The sequence below is a fragment of the Caenorhabditis briggsae genome (assembly GCF_000004555.2).
Source record: "Caenorhabditis briggsae complete genome, chrV, whole genome shotgun sequence".
NCBI lineage: Eukaryota > Metazoa > Nematoda > Chromadorea > Rhabditida > Rhabditidae > Caenorhabditis > Caenorhabditis briggsae.
The window spans coordinates 13,869,889-13,888,833 of NC_013488.2; the positions used below are offsets into that span (position 1 = coordinate 13,869,889).

At 38.4% G+C, this 18,945-nt stretch overlaps 3 protein-coding genes across 3 annotated transcripts in view; 2 read left to right on the forward strand and 1 right to left on the reverse strand.

Annotated features, from left to right (window-relative positions):
- Positions 1-157: 157 nt before the first annotated feature.
- CBG19387 lies at positions 158-1,733 on the forward strand (the record flags this gene model as incomplete). The annotated part of the gene is made up of 5 exons (XM_045238043.1): positions 158-382; positions 812-1,021; positions 1,068-1,226; positions 1,284-1,393; positions 1,442-1,733. 5 exons carry the CDS (start codon positions 158-160, stop codon positions 1,731-1,733), a joined length of 996 nt encoding a protein of 331 aa, XP_045096771.1.
- Positions 1,734-2,480: 747 nt separating this feature from the next.
- Cbr-sru-8 lies at positions 2,481-7,289 on the forward strand (the record flags this gene model as incomplete). Its single annotated transcript, XM_002637596.1, has 5 exons — positions 2,481-2,729; positions 3,754-3,963; positions 4,425-4,583; positions 4,722-4,934; positions 7,068-7,289. 5 exons carry the CDS (start codon positions 2,481-2,483, stop codon positions 7,287-7,289), a joined length of 1,053 nt encoding a protein of 350 aa, XP_002637642.1.
- Positions 7,290-7,773: 484 nt separating this feature from the next.
- Positions 7,774-18,945, reverse strand: part of Cbr-lsy-12 — a gene marked incomplete at both ends in the record, with an annotated part of 13,405 nt that continues 2,233 nt past the window's right edge. The window contains 11 exons of the mRNA XM_045238044.1: positions 7,774-9,270; positions 9,414-10,021; positions 10,398-10,560; positions 10,902-11,075; positions 11,297-11,945; positions 11,991-12,349; positions 12,402-12,596; positions 12,646-12,837; positions 13,534-13,653; positions 13,752-13,855; positions 18,071-18,148. Of these exons, the coding sequence (XP_045096772.1) occupies positions 7,774-9,270; positions 9,414-10,021; positions 10,398-10,560; positions 10,902-11,075; positions 11,297-11,945; positions 11,991-12,349; positions 12,402-12,596; positions 12,646-12,837; positions 13,534-13,653; positions 13,752-13,855; positions 18,071-18,148 (4,139 nt within the window). The remainder of the gene's footprint in view (positions 9,271-9,413; positions 10,022-10,397; positions 10,561-10,901; positions 11,076-11,296; positions 11,946-11,990; positions 12,350-12,401; positions 12,597-12,645; positions 12,838-13,533; positions 13,654-13,751; positions 13,856-18,070; positions 18,149-18,945) is intronic.

Here is an 18,945-nt window from a genome sequence, read left to right on the forward strand (position 1 = left end):
TCCTTTTTTTTCTTTATTCGATTTGTCTGCCCACGAAGGTCTAGCCGACATTTAACCCAAATTTAACAATAAAAAAAGTTGATTAAATTTTTTTTTGGATACCTCGAGTTCTTGTTTATTTCGTGTTTCTTTTTAGACACCTCGATTCATTTCAGATATGGCTGAACTGGAAGATTCGATTTATGAAGTTCAAGAATATCAGGAATTTCATTATGTCTTCACATTTTCTACTATTCTCGCCGCGATTCCCCTAGTTTATATGAGTCCTACTGTTGTGATAATGTTGAAAATCTTCAAGTCGTGTCGATCTCCAAGTCATTGGAACATTGCTCACTCGATGAATCATAACATTTATGTGGTTATCATGCTTTACTTTTTGTTCGTGAGTTGAAATTTGGATTGTTTTCAGAGATGATTTATGTGCCTTGTAGTTTTTTTTAATTTTAGAATTTTTTCGTTAGACTAGTGAAATGAGAATTTTTGTTTTTCTTCAGATTTAGTTCTAGTTTTGAACTTCTCGGACAAGTGACCTAACAATAAACCCAAAAGGGGAACACACCGCAAAACCTGTAATAGAAGGGATCTCTCCAGTTAGAACTCAATTATCTCAATTCCTATGCAATAAACAAAAATGTGTTAGCTGACAAAACATTTCTGACATTATGACAAACATATCAGTTGACAACGTTTTGATTTCTTTGACATGAAGAATTTTGCTCAAAGTAAGAAGTTTTGGGGACCCTTCTATTAGAAGTTTAAGGTTGCTCAAAATTCTGAAAATCTTAACATCTGTATTGTCCCTTTTTTCCAGAATACCTTATTCTTCATTTCCGACTATCTTCGTTTCTCCCTTCCAGCTACTGGAGTTTTCACTTCATGGTGTGCTTCAATACAACCCAATCATTATTTTAAACTCATCTTCCTTTTCACTTTTTACTTCAATTATTGCATTCTGATTCTCCCCTTTCTGCTTTGCCTCATTCGACTCATCATCCTTTTTTATCCCAGAGATCATCCGGCGGTATCTCCAAACCATTTTGAGATGTCGAAATAGAACACTTTTTCAGATCTGTTCGAAAATCATGAGGATATCCATTCCCCTACTATTCTTGATTCCTGTTTTTTGCACTGGATTCATGATTCCTGCAGTTGGTTATTGTAGAAAAATGGGATCGCCTTTACAGTTTGGCGCAGTTTATATTTATTACTCTGGCGGGTGGCTTGGTGTAAGTCTTCAAGATTTTTAGCTCAAAAGTTTTAATTGGAACACTTATTTTTTGAAGTGGAGAAATTCTTATATCCATTTGGTGATGTCAATCGTCATGTGTTCGCTGACAGTACTTTGTTCTTTATTGATGATGCTTAAATTGCGACAATCTGCATTTAACACTACGTAATACCCATAAAAATCCTAATTGATAGCATGCGAACACATTTGCAGATCAACAAGAACACGACAGCAATCTCAGCGAGCTGAATCTTCTTTGTCAATAACTATGATTTCCTTTATCATTCCGTTCATCAACAACACATTTCTAACAGTTGTCTACCTAACTTTTCCCAGTTTTGTCTACTATCTAATGACCTTCCGACCATTCGGAAATGATTGTGAGACTGTTATGATGCCATGGATTCTCTATATGACCCATCCGATGTTCCGAAAGAAGAAAACCATCAGTCAATCGTCAGCAGCAGTTTCGGCGATACGAGGAACTAGCTCTCCAATTTTGTGAAAAAAAAACGAGTATTCTAACGGTAGGTTCAACATCACAGGATATTCATTCCCCGAACTCAAGTTTGTATTAGCAGATTTGAATAAATCGTTGTGCTGGGCTCAATTTTGGAGTACAAAAATTCAAATCATTCATCAGAAACCTGGCCAAATTTCAAATTATTTAATCAACTTTGAGCTGAGATCGCTTGTCAAAGTTGCTTCGTCTCGGGAGAATCACAACGGCGTGCAGGAAACATTACGCCGTTCATCTTTGGACAATCATAACAATATCTAGACTTGAGGATTAGCTTCGAAAATTTCAGTAGCTTTGAATCAAACGTAAAATTATAATCCTGAAAACTTTTGTGTTCCGAGGTACTTATATCTAAAGATAGACTCGTTTTTATCCGTCCGGGTTATTGTGTGCCACGCGGCATATGTAGGTATCAACTCCTGATGCTTGAAATACTCTTGCACCCGTGAGAACGTGTTTTCACGAACTTTTGCTCCCTGAGTCCATTGAGATCTTTCCCTGCTCCTAATATCCCAATTTGCGTATACCCCTACATCCAGAATGTCTCCAATCTTTGCGTCTTTTTTCCAGGAAATGCACCAATGTAGTGTATATTCCAATTAACGCGTCTGTTGCTAACTCGATGCATTTCCTTTCCTTCCGCTCGACTTCCTGACTAAAACAAAGCTCCTCCCACCCAACACCTTCTTGTTCTTGTTCTAATCGGATCTTTCAAGGAGGTTATAGGTAACGATGTCCAACGAATTATTATCCTCGGCTGCATTTCCTCAAGCTGTTTATGGAAATGAAACTTATCAAAACTATTCACCCAAATGGGATTCTTGGCCTATTATTGTTGCAGCTATTCCAATTTTTTATATGATTCCAACACTTTTTGTAATTGTTCGAATTATTCATGTCTATTGGAAATCTTTAGTCTCCCCAAAACAAGTACCTATCAACCAGCACATTTTTCTGGTTTTGTCATTAGCACAAGTTATGGTAAGCTTCTGGAAAAATTGGGAAGATTCGAAGTTAAAGAAAAAGGACCCTGGGATTACGGTAGTGTTTATTAAACCATGAAATTAAACTATGGAAGAATCCCCTTGTGGACCGACAGTTACCGTAAAACCTGTAATAGAAGGGCCCCACACTGTCGAGTTTGAGCTCAGTTATCTCAATTCCTATGCAAAATATAATAAATTAGTTAATTGGCAAGAAACTTTTGATATCGTGATTAACAATTTATCCGCGGGAAACGTGTTCATTTTTTTCTTTGAAAGGAACCGAGATAAACTGGCTCAAAGTTAAAAGTAAGGGTGCACTTATGTAAGAGATTTCATGCTATTCAAAAATTGGTGTAAATCGATGTCACGTCTCATTTTCAAGAAAATTGTGGCCCATAATTTTATCATAAATCTACCTCACGGATTATTTTCAATTTAGAACCTCCAACTTTTTTCCCTACCAAAAATAGAAAAGTGGGTGATGTTTTGTTGTATCACAAGATATTTGCAAAAGCAAGTTCCGCATGAGAAAATCTTTTGAAAAGTGATCAGTGAGCAAAGTTGAAAAGATCGAAAGATGTGAAATAATGTTAATGAACGGGAAGATATAAACTGTAATTGATAAATTGTTTATCATAATACCAGAAGTGTTTTGTCAATTGATACACTTCTTTTATCTTGTATACCGTATTTCCTCTAATTGAAGCCAATGGGCTTCTATTTTTTCAACCTCCTTCTCAGGAAATCATCAAAAAACTGAAACCACCGGAGTATCTTTTTTTTTAAAGAAAGACAGTATCTGCAATAACCGAGTAAACGAACTGCACTGTACGAACTGCAATAACTGAACTGCACGAAATTCTGTTAGGAGTTGCGCTTCTATGTTTTTAAGCACGTCGGGGGGTATTAGGGGTGGGCTTCAGTTAGAGGTGGGCTTTTATTAGAGGAAATGCGGTAAATGGACTCAAACTTTTATTAGAAGTTTTAAGGTAATGTTGAAAATAAACCAATCTGTTCAGAGTTTCCTATTCTTCATTGCCGACTACATGATGCTCCGTCTTCCAGCCACCGGATTCTTCACGTCATATTGTGCCACCGTATACCCAAATCAGTATCTGAAACTCATATTCTTCTTCACTTTTTACTTTAATTATTCTGCTATGATATTTCCATTTCTTCTGTGTTTTCTTCGATTGATTCTAATGATTTTTCCGAACACCCATCAAAAAGTGAGTTGGTCTTTTTGATTCCAGAGGGTGGGCTTGATACCTTGAACTTGCAAAGATTGCGTAAATCGGGCTATTTGATTATGTGGATTGGGTAGAAACAAGAGTTGTTTATAAGTTGTTTTCCGGATAATTGAAATAAAGGTTTTTTGGTTAGGTCACAAGAAAAAAATGAGAGCAAAGAATGCTTCGGTCGGATGACAATTGGGTTTTTGAATACGATTGAAAACATTCTGTATACCATAAAACCTGTAACGGAAGGGTCTTTACACTGTCAAATTTGAGCTCAATTATCGCAGTTCCTATAAGAGGTATTAAAAATGGGTTAACTGATAAAATGTTTGTGATTTTATGGAAAACAATTTATTAGTGGAGAACTTTTTCGTATCTCTAACAGGAACCGAGAAAAGTTGAAAATTAGGGGCCTTTTGGCTTTGCAATAACTATAAAATCTAAATTTATAGATAAACACTCCCCTCTTGGCGATTTGTGTGCCTGCTGCTCTTATCTACCCAATCTGTTTTACATTTTTCTTGATCCCTGCAGTTGGTTACTGTAGACAGTTGAGCGGTCCGTACCCATTTGGATCTGTTTCGATCTACTATTCTGGTGGTGCTTTTGGAGTGAGTCTTTCACTTTTGAGGTTTGATGAATCCATGATGCATCACTGACTTGATGCATCATTGTCATTTTTCAGGATGAGTTAAAATTTTTTTTAGATTAGACATTCTAAGAAGAAAGAAATGCAAAAAATATTTCAGATGAGAAACTCCATATTCCACCTGATAAATACAGTGTTCTGGATGGGATCGTGTCTTCTCGTCAACATTGTGTTATTCTTCAAGTTGAGGAATGCAATTATAGCAGCCACACAGGGAACATCTAAAAGTTCCAGAAGTCGGAAAGCTGAAATTTCGTTAACGGCGACTACGGTAGCCATGATAATGCCATACCTAACTTATTGTATATTTACGGTTAGTTATTTTTAAATTATTGTGCGCGGTGCGGCTAAAATTTCGAGGCTGGGCGGAGCTTAGGTCCGGTAGCAAAGTCCTTAAAGGCTCGTTTAAAGCATACATGTGGATGGCCGGCCCGGCCCGTTCGGCCCGCCTAGGACAACTTTTCGAATATGTTACTTTTCAAATGTGTCAAAATATTTTTAATTGCCCAAATATTAATCCAAATGCATACAACCATCCGAAGAAGTCAATTTAATTGAATTTTGAGCAAAAAAAATCAAACTTCATCAAGCCAAAGATGAAACTTTTTTTCTAATTACGACTTCAAAACAGTTTTTGTCGACAGTATCGGCCTCTATGTGGATTTTCATTTACTAACAAGAGAAGGTTTTTTAGACAACGGTTGAGAATTTGCTCAAAATTTGCATACTTATAGTTTAAGACATGCTCTATACGATGACGAAAAAAATTCTAGCCAGTTCTCACTCCCAGGCCGAAAAACTTTGTCTGAAAATTTGGGCCGATTTCGGTGCGCTGGGGATTTCGGCTTCCCCCTCCCTCCTCTACCAATTCCGCGTGAGATGAAAATATCGGTTGTGTGGTGTTGTGGTAAGAGGGTGACTCATTAGTATTGAATATGCTGGTTCGACCCCGACTGTGGTAAAACTTTCTTTGCATTTTTTGAAACTAGTTTTTGATTTCAATTTTGCCCCCCCCCCCCCCTAGGCACTATATGACAGTTTTTGATTAATTTCAAAAGTTTTCAATGAAAAAAAAAGATTGCATGAGAGTTTGAGGAAAAAATAGATAATGGTCTTTTCGACCGGTTCTTACATCCTCGTATCGTTAAAATCGAAAATTTCAGTCTCTGAAAGTTGCTCAATTTTGCTCTTTTTGAGGTGGAGTACTGTCAAATCGATCACATACAAGATTCAAACCTATTTCTATAGGTTTCAGTTAAGTTCAAGCGATATTTCAGAAATTAGGAACAGTCAAAGTTCTAACAACAATCAGATTTTGGAAATTTTTTGAGCCCAAAGACAACATTGGGCTGAAAAAATTTGTCAGAATGCTATGTTTATCGTTTCTGAATAATTGGAACGTTTTTTCGCCCTTTTCAAAAAATTTTCAAAAAATCATTTTCAAAGTGTGTTTTCAAAAAAAATTTTTTTTGAAAATGTTAAAAAGTTACTTTAGAAGATAGAAAAATGTCCAAAAATGAGTTTCGCACTCAAGAAAATCCTGAAAAAATAATTTTTAACCTCGAAAAATGCATGTTTTTGGCCAAAATTTAGTACTAAAAGCACTTTCAGAGGCCATATTTCGGCTCCTTTTGAGAACGGGCTAAAAGTTTTTTTGGATTCGGATTCAGCATGTTTGAAAGTACCTTTGTACAAATTTTGAGCAAACTCTCAACCGTTGTCTGAAAAACCTTCCCTTGTAAGAAGAAAAACCATCTTGAAAAATGATGATTCGCTCTAAAATTTCAAAATTTTCAAAAAGCAGGCCGACCATGTGTAATTTTTTCCGGCCCGGCCCGCTTTCAGAAAAATCTCAGCCCGGCCATGGCCCGGCCCGCAGGCCGGCTATCTTTTCCACAAGTATGGTTTAAAGGAGCATGTGGTTTCCGTAATTATTTCCTGGCCTATTTTTTCGATTTTTCTATAAATTTCCTTAATTTTTCATTGTTTTTATGCATTCTTTTGGGATTTTCCGGATTTTTGTATGAAAAAGCTAAAAATCGCAATAAAAACTTTATTGTTCGCATTTAAAGAAGTTTTCCTTTTCGCACTTATTTTCTGGCCTATTTTTCGGTTATTTAAAAACAGAATTTCATCGATTTTCAACTATTTTTTCACAGAAATCAGACAAATCGAAAAAATAGCATGTAAAATGATTTTTTCTCGTGGTTTTGAGCTTTTTTATACAAAAATCCGAAAAATCGCATAAGAATGTATTAAAAAACGAAAAATTGAGGAAATTTATTGAAAAAAAAAGGCCAGAAAATAATTACGAAAGAGTACATCCAATAAATGCTCCTTTAAATGCGCCTTTAAAAATTTCGCTAAAGGACATACGACCCTACCGTCGAATTTTAGGCCGTTGAAATTAGGCCAGAGAACACATTTTTCAATAAGAAGTTTTCAGATACTGTATCTCCAAGTTCCCGCCTACACCTATTATATGATGATCATCCGACCGTTTGGAAACGATTGTGAAACTGTAATAGTCCCATGGATATTTTATTTAACCCATCCAGTATTCAAAACTCGCGATGGTTCTGTCATCTCGATTACTGTAATCAATTCTTCTTCTGCTCTCCGAAAAGAGAGAGCTTCTGTTATGCCAACAAAAGTCAATGTTTTATAAAATCTATATCATTTATATCATTTCTTCGCTCTGCAAAAACAAAACGGTGCGATAAATCATATACACGAACACATAAAAAGTGACTCAATTTGAATTATAAACCAATTATTTAAACATGAATGGTCATTGAGTGAAATGAGATGTTTGGAATTGAAACGGAATCGGGCGAGAGAGGAAAACAGAAATATGCTTTTGAGAGAGGGTCTCGGAGGGGATGTGGGGAACAATAAAACACACTAAAGCTAATTGAAAAATTAAGGCATCGTGAGAGAGAGTTTGGGAGACGAGAGAGGAGGAGATGAGAGGACCGAGGTAACATTGGCACTAGAAAATCATTTCATAAATGTTGGCTTTAGAGAATCTAGCACGAGGACTTGGGAGGGGTCAAACTGAGAGGTATTAATAATGCAATAATATGTATTCACAGAATATTAAAAATTAATTTTTCTACATGTACTAAAAGTTAGTTCGGGACTATTTGAAATCAACGAGTATTGTTTTGAAAGTATGGCATTTGGCCTGCTGCACTAGGAGGGAACTGATAGTTTGCGGCTGCGGCTGCCGCTGCAGCACCATTCTGATCTGCTGGCACTTGTCCTTGATTGAACGCAGCCATTTGTTGCCATCTCTGTTGGTAAACGGCTGGATCCATCTGGGGCATCGGATTGAATACCGGCGGATATCCATAGGCATTGGCGTACCCGTAGCCAAACCCGTTCTCTGGCATTTGTGGATAGGCGTGGTATCCATAAGGAAAGTATCCGTGTACTGGCATATGTTGCATCATCTGCATCGGATTGTATGGCATCTGTGCTGCAGGAACCACTGGTGGAACGGTTGGAGCAGCGGCGGCCGTTGAGCGTTGACGTGACTTGCGAGCTCCGGCAGCATTGGCGCCAGATTCTGAACGACGTCTACCGTTGGTGACAGCGGGTGCTGGAGGCACAGGAACGGGGGGTTGTTGAGGGATCTGCTGAGGTTGTTGCTGCTGTTGAGGAGGTTGTTGTGGTTGCTGAGGAACCACCGCAGGACGTGTGGGGCTGTTGAATCCGTGTTGTTGCTGTTGTTGCATCATCATTTGATTCTGCTGATCCATATTGGAATTCATATTCTGCGACATTCCATTGACCATTACTCCATTTTCCGGCTGCATCTGAAAAAATTGAAAAGTTAGAAAAAAACGTTTATAGACAACAAATCTCACTTGTCCCATGGAATTTCCCATATCATACTGTTGCTGTGGAGTGTGTTGAAGAGACGGAGGCCCACCAACCATTTCCATCGAGTTGCTATTGTGTACAGAATGAACTGAAGAGACCGATGCTGGCATTCCAGCCATTTGAGGACTCATGAATTGTTGTTGCTGCTCAGGAGTGCTATGGCTGTAGACAGGTCCACAAGATGGAATGCCACCAGAACCTGGAGTGGTTTGTTGTTGAGAGGTTGGTGTGGAATAGTGTTGTAGCTGGGGCGTTGTATTAATCATATTCGGCTGCCCATTTGCCATCATTTGAGGTGTCATCTGGATAGAAGAGGACGGTCCAGCACTCATTGGATCACGATAGGGTTCATCCACGTGCATTCCGTTGTGTTGCGATTGTTGACGTTGGACAGGAGCAGCAGGGGCTTCAATTTCTACAGTGCTGGGTTCTGGAATCATTTCTTCTTCATCCGTCTTTCCATATTGAGGGGAGAGTCTTGGTGGAGCATCATCGTCTTCCGATGAGTATCCTCCGGGAATCGAAGAGCTCTGAACAAGTGGCGGAGCGTCGGATGGTCCATCGTCGAGTGGTTCTGCGGATTCCGAAACCGACAAGTTGTTGACTTCAGAAACCAGAAGAGGTGGTGCAGCATCGTTATCTTCAAATTGACTCTCGTCTACACTGAAGTGAACTTGTTGGGTCATTATTTGAGGTTGCGGCGTGTTGGCACGACTTGAAACTGTGGAGTGGTAGGATTCGGGTGTTCCAATGTCGTAGTTCTGAAAAGAGTTAGGAATCGAGTGGTTAGGGAAGCTGGTTGAATAGGAAAATCTAATTTATTGAGAGGCTAGACACCAAAAAAGCTCTCACGACCATTAAGAGCTAACTGGGTGACCAACATTCAAATAATCTAGAAACTCACTTTTGGCAATTCCTCCTCCATATGATTCAAATGAAAATCATCATGCAACTCCTCTGCTTCACTAGCCGTTGCCATTCCAACATCTTCTAATTTCTCTCCATTCAAATCTTTCGTGGTTTCATCTTCCGACTTCTTCACTTTCTCTTGTTTTTCTTTGCCTTGCTCCATCAAAACGTCTTCTCCTTCGGACGGGCCAGGAATCTCTGGCTTGTCTGAAGGTTCCTTCTTCTCCTGCCGAGCTCCGAAATTCGGAGGAAACTTCTTTCCAGAAACTGACTTCTTTTTCTTCGACACCTTCTTTGCCATTCGAGCCATTCCATTTTTCAATTTCTGGCTTGCCACCACTGCACCAAACGGTCGGTCATCGTCGTCATCAGAAGATACTGGGTCGTCGGTCGGATCTTCGGAGTCATCAATTTTGACATCTCCAGTTCGTTTGCGATGCCCTCCTGATGAGGAACCGCTTTTACGTTCAGAAGTCGAGGGAGCTGGCTCTAGAAAATCTCTAATGCCTCGATGACGTCTCGCAACTGGCTTGGAAGAAGGTCCAGGTTGCTCATCCTCGTCTGGGGAGTCATCACGACGTTTTTCTATGGCAGAGGCATTGTCTGAAAAGAATTGGATCATGTTTTTAGATTGAAATGGGACAAATTCAATGATTTGGTCATCGACTGTTTCGTATACACGGCGTTTTTTTTTCCGGAACGTTTTTCAAATGGAATGCAGGCACTGCTGAGTAGCGATTCAGCAGTTCAATTTGAAGTTTTCGCGTTGAGACCAACGCCTTGTTCCTACAGTATATAAAAGTTAGCGTCCTAGCGCAGTTACAAGACGTTCCGAAAAAAAACACCGTGGCGTATACATGTCTTGAGCGTGATACTGCGTTTCAAACTAATATTCTAGAGACTCATCAAGAAATTTCTCGCAAGAAAATGTTAAAATCAATTGCCTAATCATCCTAAATATCAGCTCAATTATACTAACCTTCACACCGCGAGAAACTCTTTTTCTTCTTCTTTCTCATGCAATCCTCTTTCGTCTCATCGTCGGTGACTTCTTTCCCTTCTGGAACTTTGATGTTGTTCCTCAACTCGAGCTGAAGATTTCTTCCGATCGTGTTTCGATTGTGTCCTCGGCTTCTCAGTTCCTGAATAATCCAAGTTATAAAGTTCGACAAAGATGGTCAGTGATACAAGCAGGTGCAAGACAACAAACAGACGTATTCAGACAGGGTGCAAAGTGCAAACAGAATAGTTGAAATTTATGAGATTCAGTGGAACCGGTATGCAATCAAAGGTATGATAATTATGTAAATCACACAAGGGAATCGTTATTAGGGATTAGATTAAAAATGAAAATACAAAAGTATTTAGTGAACTAAAAAAAAAGATGAAAGCGATAGAACAGAGAACAACATGCGATGCCTTTTCAGAAGCTCCTCGCTTTCCTTTTATGACCGAAACGTGCTGGTGTTTTTCTCTTACGAACTTTCTTAACGGAGCTTGTCGGCATGCAGAGGCTGGTTGGCGTCGCTGTGTCCATTGAATCATCAACTGTTGGTGTCTTCTGAAGACTCTTCCGTCTCTCTTCGTCCTCTGCTATTTCCTCTTTGGACAACTCGTGGAATCCATCCATCGATGGGTGCATTTTTCGTGGAACCCACTGAAAATCGGTAATTATTAATGAGGGGATTGTGGTCGGAATGATGTAATTGGAAATTATTATATACTTTGTTTTGTGATCGTTATACTTTATATAATTTTTGGAATTATTTTCTCATCTGAATTTTATTCTGGTACAAAAATTGAAGCTGTGAAAGAGGGTCCCACAACGAGAACTACCGTAACCTAAAAATATTTGTTTTTTCAACAAAAAAATCTTACATCCAGGTAGTCTTCATCAAATTGTATCTTCATTGCATGTCCCTTCTTCTTCATCTCATCAATGGCATGAACATCTTTCCAGTCGATATTCCATTCGATGAAACTGACTTTACTGCCTTCTGGAGTCATTAACTTCCCCCATTGCATCCCACACACAACTAGCATAACGTCATGAGGATGAATACCAGTGTCATTTGCGATATCTGAAAGAATTTTGAATTTTAAGCTTTCAAAATAAATGAAAATCCCACCTCCACAACTGATTCCATCACCGAACTCAATGTCGTCCTTGAACTTCACCAGCGAACAAGCAATCGCCGTTTTCCAGTATCCACCGTACGCCTTCTTTCCAAGATCTGACAGCGGTTGCTCGGGTCCTCCATTCCAGCCTTCTTTCCGTGACAACGCGTAGCTCACATCTATCAGAAATCGCCCGAGTCCTTTTTCTTGATACCTAGGAAGTGTCATGATACATGACAAATTATTTACATCCGGCTCGTATTTTTCTTTGCTGAAGTAGCCGGCGAATCGGCATCCGACTTCGTCGTTGATTGTGACAATGTAGAAGAAGAAGGGTTCAGTATCGTAGAACACTGTTTTGCTCTCTAGAAACATCCGGGAAATCAGACACAACGTTTGGCAGTAGGCTCTGGAATTTATTTGGCTTTGATTATTTATTATTAAAAATTCTCACTTTTGAATGCGTCCATCGACTTCAAACACGGAAATATCCTCTTTTCTATAGATTTCCACTCCGGGTGGTGCTCGAAATGTGCACTTTTTCGCATGATTCTGCATGATTTGATCGGATCGGGCGAAGAAAAAGCAGAATTCGCAGATGTACAACAGCTTCACATTTATAAACTCGGCAGGGAACGGCGAGCCGTACCACGTCTTCATTATGACGTTTCCGAATTGAATCTGCTCGGGGAGTCGTGCTTGTTCAGCTTTCGTCGATCGGTATAGCTCAGCTAGCTCTCCTTTATTAAACTCGTAATCTAATGAAACATTATTTTTGATTTCTTTAAACCGCGATTTGTGTTCAGGAGTGATCTGAAAAAAAGATAATATAAGTTTTTAGTGTTCATCATTGTAAAAAACATACCTTATAAGTTGGATCATCTGTCACTATAGCCAGACTTTCCATCTCTGATTGATCTTGCTCGTCATCTGAATCGAGCTCAGACTGTTCCTCCTGTGACATCGGTACCGATGGACTTCGTCGTTTCCTTGAGCGAGCAGATGATGGTGGAGCATTTCTCCTTTTATGCGAAGACAGTCGATCTGGGTCGGGTGTTGACTGAAAAATAAAAGAAATTAATGTTCATAAAATGGCAAATAACACTCACCAGTGCACAGGAAAGAGCACTACTACTGCTCGGACCGGATCCATCAGCATTTAGGTCGGTGTTTCGGCTTGTTTCTATGCTCAACGCACTCATTCTTGAATGAGCTCTCTTCTGAGAAGCGTCTGGAGAATAACGACCTCTAGGCGTCCGCGGTCGCTTCGCCTGCTCCGACGGATCACCGGCCGACGACATCTGTAAATTGATAAATATTTTTTCATGATTTTCAGAGAAAAAGGGAAACAATTTGCTATTTAACGATTTATGTTTATGGAGGTGTCGAGTAAACATGAGGGTAGTTTGTCGGATGACTATTTTTATATTTTCCGCAACGGCGAATACGAAGACGTCACGCCGTCAGAAGGATATAATTTGTGTGCGAGTGAACTTTTCTTTGGTTGGGAGAAACATGTTATTTTGCATTCTAAAAACCTATTTTTCAAATTCAAATATTTTTAGCAACAAGCAGTGAAGTCAATAACTACAGTACTGATTTGAAGGCGCATCGGTTATATCAAGCTTTTCTGACTGTAGTTTTGAAAGTTTTGCCTCAATCTCTCGGAATATTTCGAGTTTTTCGATGTTGAAACATTTTTTTAAAAATTTAATTAAAACAATTTTACAAAAACTTGATTTTATATTCAGCAAAAATTCAGCGAAAAGCGGCGATTTCGAACAATTACTAAATACAGTATTGATTCAAAGGCGCATCGGGCATTTACATATCAAGCTTTTCATACGGTATTTTTGATGTTTTTTTTTTTGGAAAATTTTTGAAAAAACTTTTTTTTAGTTTCGGTTAATGCGAAAAACAGACGGACAAGAGTGTTTATGAAATTGCCTAGCGTTCTAATTCTTCTAGAGACATTTCACAAAGGTGAAGCAGCCTACCTCGTCGTCGTCTGAGTCCAGATCTTCGGTGTTTGCTGCCGCCGAAGTCGAAGGATCTGCCTGGAGTAAGCTCGCACATCGGGAATTGTTGGTGTTTCGGCGTTTCGATGAGGTCGACATCTTCAGAACGAAACACATAGGTTTAGGCAACACAGGGTTAGATGCTTTTTAAGCGTTTAGATACTTTTTTAAAATTTTTACAGAAAAAAAAAACTCACGATCTGATCTTGCTGGTCGCCTTCGGAGCGATTATCCTGTGGGAGAGTATTTTGCTGGGTAGCGGGATTGAAATCCCGGTTTTTGTGTTCTTCCCGTTTTGATTCTGAAATTTTGAGATTTTTCGAAAAATCAGTTATTTATATAACAAAGCCAAAGAGTCACATGAAGACGAAAAAAAAATTTTAAGTATATTGAGACTCTTCGAGTGAGACTCTATCTGTTTTTCTCTGATTCTCGGTCGATTCGTTTTCGTTTTCTTTTTTTTCAATGTCATGCCAAAGATTGGCGAAAAGCAAGAGAAAAAAAGGAGGAGGATGAAAGTGAGACATTTTGTGAGAAAAGGAAGAGAAAAAAGAAGAACACATACAGCACAAAATGGAGAGAAAAGAGTGGGCCGCGCATGTGCATGTTTTATAACCGACGACGACGTCTAGTTTTTTGAAATATTAGTTCTGAAGAATGGAGCCTTCTTCTCCATCAATTTCTTCTTTTCGAGGAAAATGCGCAAATGGCAGGTGTGAATACGGAAAAATGTCAGAGATTAAAAAGATGCTTGAGCTGATGTATAGATTAGCCATCTCAGGTTGTAGTTAAGGGATTATTTATTTGCTCGGGAAAGGACCTCAAAAGATTTGGCTAGTAGTTTTATAGACGTCAGAAATCAGAAATCTTTATTTATTCAAATCTCAAAAGTCTCAGAATCTCAAAGAGTAGACTGGAAACCTAGATTCATGGAATTTAGGAAATATACGAAAACAATATTTTTGAATTTTCGTACAATTAGCAATAGGTTCTTCTATATTTCACAACCTAGGATGCCTGAAAACTTTTCGAAAAATTTCAAAATCTCTGTTTTTTTCTCGGGAAATTCCAAAGATGAATCCAAACTTTGTAATGGGGGGATCTAATGAGCTTGTGTCTCTAAGTAAAAGAAGAAGATGAACGAATTGAGTCAACAAAAGGGAAAAGGGTGGACCACAACACCAAACAGAATCGATGGGAGTCGAAGGGGTGCCCGGATGAAATAGGGGAAGAAAACGAAGAGAAAAGAGTAGAGAAATTTCGTCCCAAACACGTAGGAAAAGAAGAGCCAGAATAGAGAGCAGTCCCAATGTTTTTTTTTTCGTCTTCCTCTTCTTGCAAGATGATGTTTTGTGGTGTTGGTTTGTTAGAAGAGGAAGAATAGAAATATGAAAAAGAAGGCGACTCGGATAAGGATTACGACGATTGGGGGTAGAGGTGAAGGCAGAGAAACTTTTATTTTTTACGAATCCACTTTTGTTTTTTAGGATATTCTGATTTTGAATGAATATATAAAATGATCTTCTTCTATAAAAATAACTGCGTTGTTTTGATAGCTAATAACAAAATCCATTAAAACATTCAATAGAAGTGGTTCATTAAAAGTGCTATTATCGAATGCCATTCAAATAAATAGTGTTATCGGTGAAGCGCGTTTACTCATTTGACATTAAACACACTGTCAGGTGGAGCGCACTTTTCCAAGAGAGGCCATAAATGGAGGGAATCGATTGAATGGGAAACAAAAAACAATCATGAGAAGAGAACTCGGCAATCTTAAAATCATATGTTTTTTTTTCAATTCGAGGAATCGAGAAGTGTGTCTATCTATGTATGCATGTCTTTGTCTGTGTATATGTCGATTGTATATTGGGGCGCGAGGGGTACTTTTTGGCGGCAAAACGCTGTGAAATAGTACATGATCCGTGGAGTGATGTAGCGAAACGGACAGGCATGCCTGCAAAGAGACATTGAGGCAATCGAAGAGGAGCAGATAGCGAAAGTAAAAGAAAAGAAAAGAGGTAGAGGAAGAGGACGAGGAGGAGGAGGACCAGCCGATCGCACAGTCAACGTTGATCAATGTGAAGAGAAAAAAGGAAGGAGGCAGAGTGGGAGGAGGTGGTATACAATACGCGCTTGGTTGCAGTATGTTGCATTTTTCTTCTTCGTGTGAAGGAGAGAATAGATGGTGACCCTGTTCGCGTGCCACGTCATATCAAGATCTAAAGCGAGAGTGGGTCATTGGGTTTCTGAAAAACTGGAACTCTGGTGATGGACGAGATCCTCGTACGAGAGTTGAGGTGATCCATCACAATTAGGCTCATATATTTCAAAAAGTTCCGATCATCATCTCAATCTTAATAACTATAAATCATCGATACAAATCGGTTTCCCATAAATCAACAAAAGTTTGGTATATGGTGAAGAAAGTAAGTTATAGCTTCAGAACTAATCCTCAAAACTAGAAAAAGGAGTTTCAGTTTCATAAAATCGCGTATTCAGGAGTACTGATTCTACCGTAAACCCTTTAATAGAAGGGCCCCTACACTGTCAAGTTTGAACCAATTCATCTCGGTTTCTGTGAAAGTCTTACCAAATTTCTCTGCTGATAAACTGTTTATCATAAAATCACAAACAATTTATTCGTTGACACTTTTTCATACCTTTCATAGAAATTGAGATAACTGAGGTCAAAGTTGACGATGTGGGGTCTCTTCTATTTTTTTTTCGAACCACTAAACTGTGCTTAGGCGTTCTAGTCATTTAAGCATAGTGACCTAACTTTTACAAGTGGAATTTATCTAGGCTACCAGCTTTCATTTTCTAGGAGTTACCTAATATTTACCTGGTTTTGTTTTCTAGGCTATTGAGTTTACTAGTGGCCTAGTAAACCCCACTTGAGAAAGTGAGGCCACCATGTTAAAATGGCCTAGAATGCCCACCAGGTGAATATCAAGTCAATTCCATGTCATAAAAGTTTGTGACCTGGAAAGCTCAACTTGCAAAAGTTAGGCCACCATCTTAAATCCCCTAGAAAACACGCCAAGCCCATGTTCAGGACCATCAACTACGGTGGCCTAGGAAAATCATGTTGAGAAAGTTAGGCCACTCAATTCCTTGCATGAATACAGAATGATTTTACCCTAAAAATAATAAGAAAAGATGTACTTCTATTCTGGTTCCAGACATTTTTAGTTTTGGTCATAGTTTTCAGACAACCTCCTTTCTAGAACATAGAAGTTGTTTATAGCTGATTCCAAGAATACACCTCTTTTTTTGCAAAATCTTTGATCAGTAAAAAAAAGTTTTCTGAAATAAAAGTAGCAACAACAACCGAGAGCAGATGAATATCTCTATTTAATTTTCCCTGGAAAATTAGTGTGTTCAGATATTAGAATATTATTTTTGAGTTTTCAGACGTAAAGAAAAGAGATGCACAGAAAATGTAAGAATCTTGACCAGTCATCAGAACGAATCAATTGAAAAAAAGCATTTTGCGTTTACCAAGATGATGAAAAAAACATAAGAAGGCGGGGAGGAGGAGGAGACCGACCAGGGGGACAACGTCTTGTTTTCAAAACAAGCTGGAAAAAAAAGCACAGAGAAGAGCACCGGAGAGCAGAGTTGGTTGAAAATTGACAACAACAATGGACACGGAGACAGAGAGGACACTCGTTTTTAGTGACGCCAGAAATATACAGGAATAGCCAGAAGGCGAGTAAGGGAAAGAGGAGAGTATGGTTACAAGAATTTTGAGTTAAAATAAAAACCAGATGTGTTTGTCTAAAGGGTTTTTCAGGTTTTGGTCGATTTGAGACAGGAGGATTTATGAAAGTCCAGGAACTGCTCTTTTCTAGTAATGAACATAAAAGTTAAAGAAGTTGTGATCAGTGAAAAATGTCTGACTTTGGAAAATTGAAGAAATCGTTGAAAGATTTTCCAATGTTCTGAAATTTCCAGATATTTTTTTCAAAAACATGTCTTCATTTGTGTGATAGTTGATTTTTTGTAAAAGAATACCATAAACCAGTAACAGAAGGGTCCCTAACTTTTAATTTTGAGGCAACTTATCTCGGTTTCTGTCAAGGATATTAAAAAGAGGTAAACTGACAAAATATGTATGCTAATGTCAACAACTTTTTCTCAGTTGACCACTTTTTTGTATATAACAAGTAGTGAATTTCAAAAGTTTTAATTTTCACATAAAAGTACTGAAATTTCAAAAATTTTTGTGAGCCACGTGAATCTTTTGAATCTTCCAAAAGATGGACCGTTAAGTTTTTGGGAGCAACGTGTTTTTTTCAACAAATATAACAGAAAATTAACACTTTCTGAATATTTTTCCCAAAATTAAAACTTTTGAAAATCACTACTTGTTATATTTCTCAGGAACTGAGAAAAGTTGGCCCAAAGTTAAAAGTTAGGACACTTCTGCCCTTGTTCAAGATATTCTAAAACTTTCAGAACTCTCGAAAAACCAACATTACCGGAAAAAATACGGTTTCCAAAAACTCACGAGGTTTTGAATGATCTGTAGTGCTCACTGACATCGAACCAGCGAAAATCTCATTCAAATCCTCCGGATCCATTGCCTCTGAAAAATTGAAGTTCATTGGGTTTTTCTGAGAAGGATACGCAAATTCAGATATTTTAGAGGAAACTATTGCACCATTTCAGCTAAAATCATAGTTCGAAGGAAATTAGGTCTGAATTTTTGGTGCAAAAAATATTAAGCATTGTCTCTGTACTTCCTATTCTTCTCTTGATTGTGAAGCTCAATAAAAAATTGGATCGCATAAACACTAAAAAATATATATTTAATTGAAAACAAGATACCGTAAAACCTCTAATAGAACGAAGTCTTTTTTTTCAAGCTATCAATCCGCTACAAAAATTGGTCTCATAGAATTTCAATAGTCCCATAAAATTCAAAGGGTCCATAGGATTATAATGGACCCATGGGATTTCAATAATCCGTGGGATTTTAATGGCCCAATATGATTTTGGTGGTATACTAATTCGATTAGAAAGCTCAAAAATCTCTAACGAAATTCAGAAGAAAAATCTTCATTTGCAGCAACGACAGTATGTAAAGATCTCATAGGACCACTAAACTCCTATGGAACCTTTGAAATCCCATAAGGTTACTGAAATCCTATGGGACCACTGGACTCCGATAGAGCCCAAAAATTTATAGTCCTAACCTTTGGCAAATAATTGCGGAGGGTGCCACAATTTTGTTGTCATTGGGGTACAAAGAAATTTAGGGGTACAAAATCATCAATTCGGGGGTACAAAACACCGGAAAAAGGCTTAGTTTGTACCCCCCCCCCCCCCAATTGTGGATTTTGGACCCATAAATTACTTTGGACCCCCTTGTACCCCCAAATT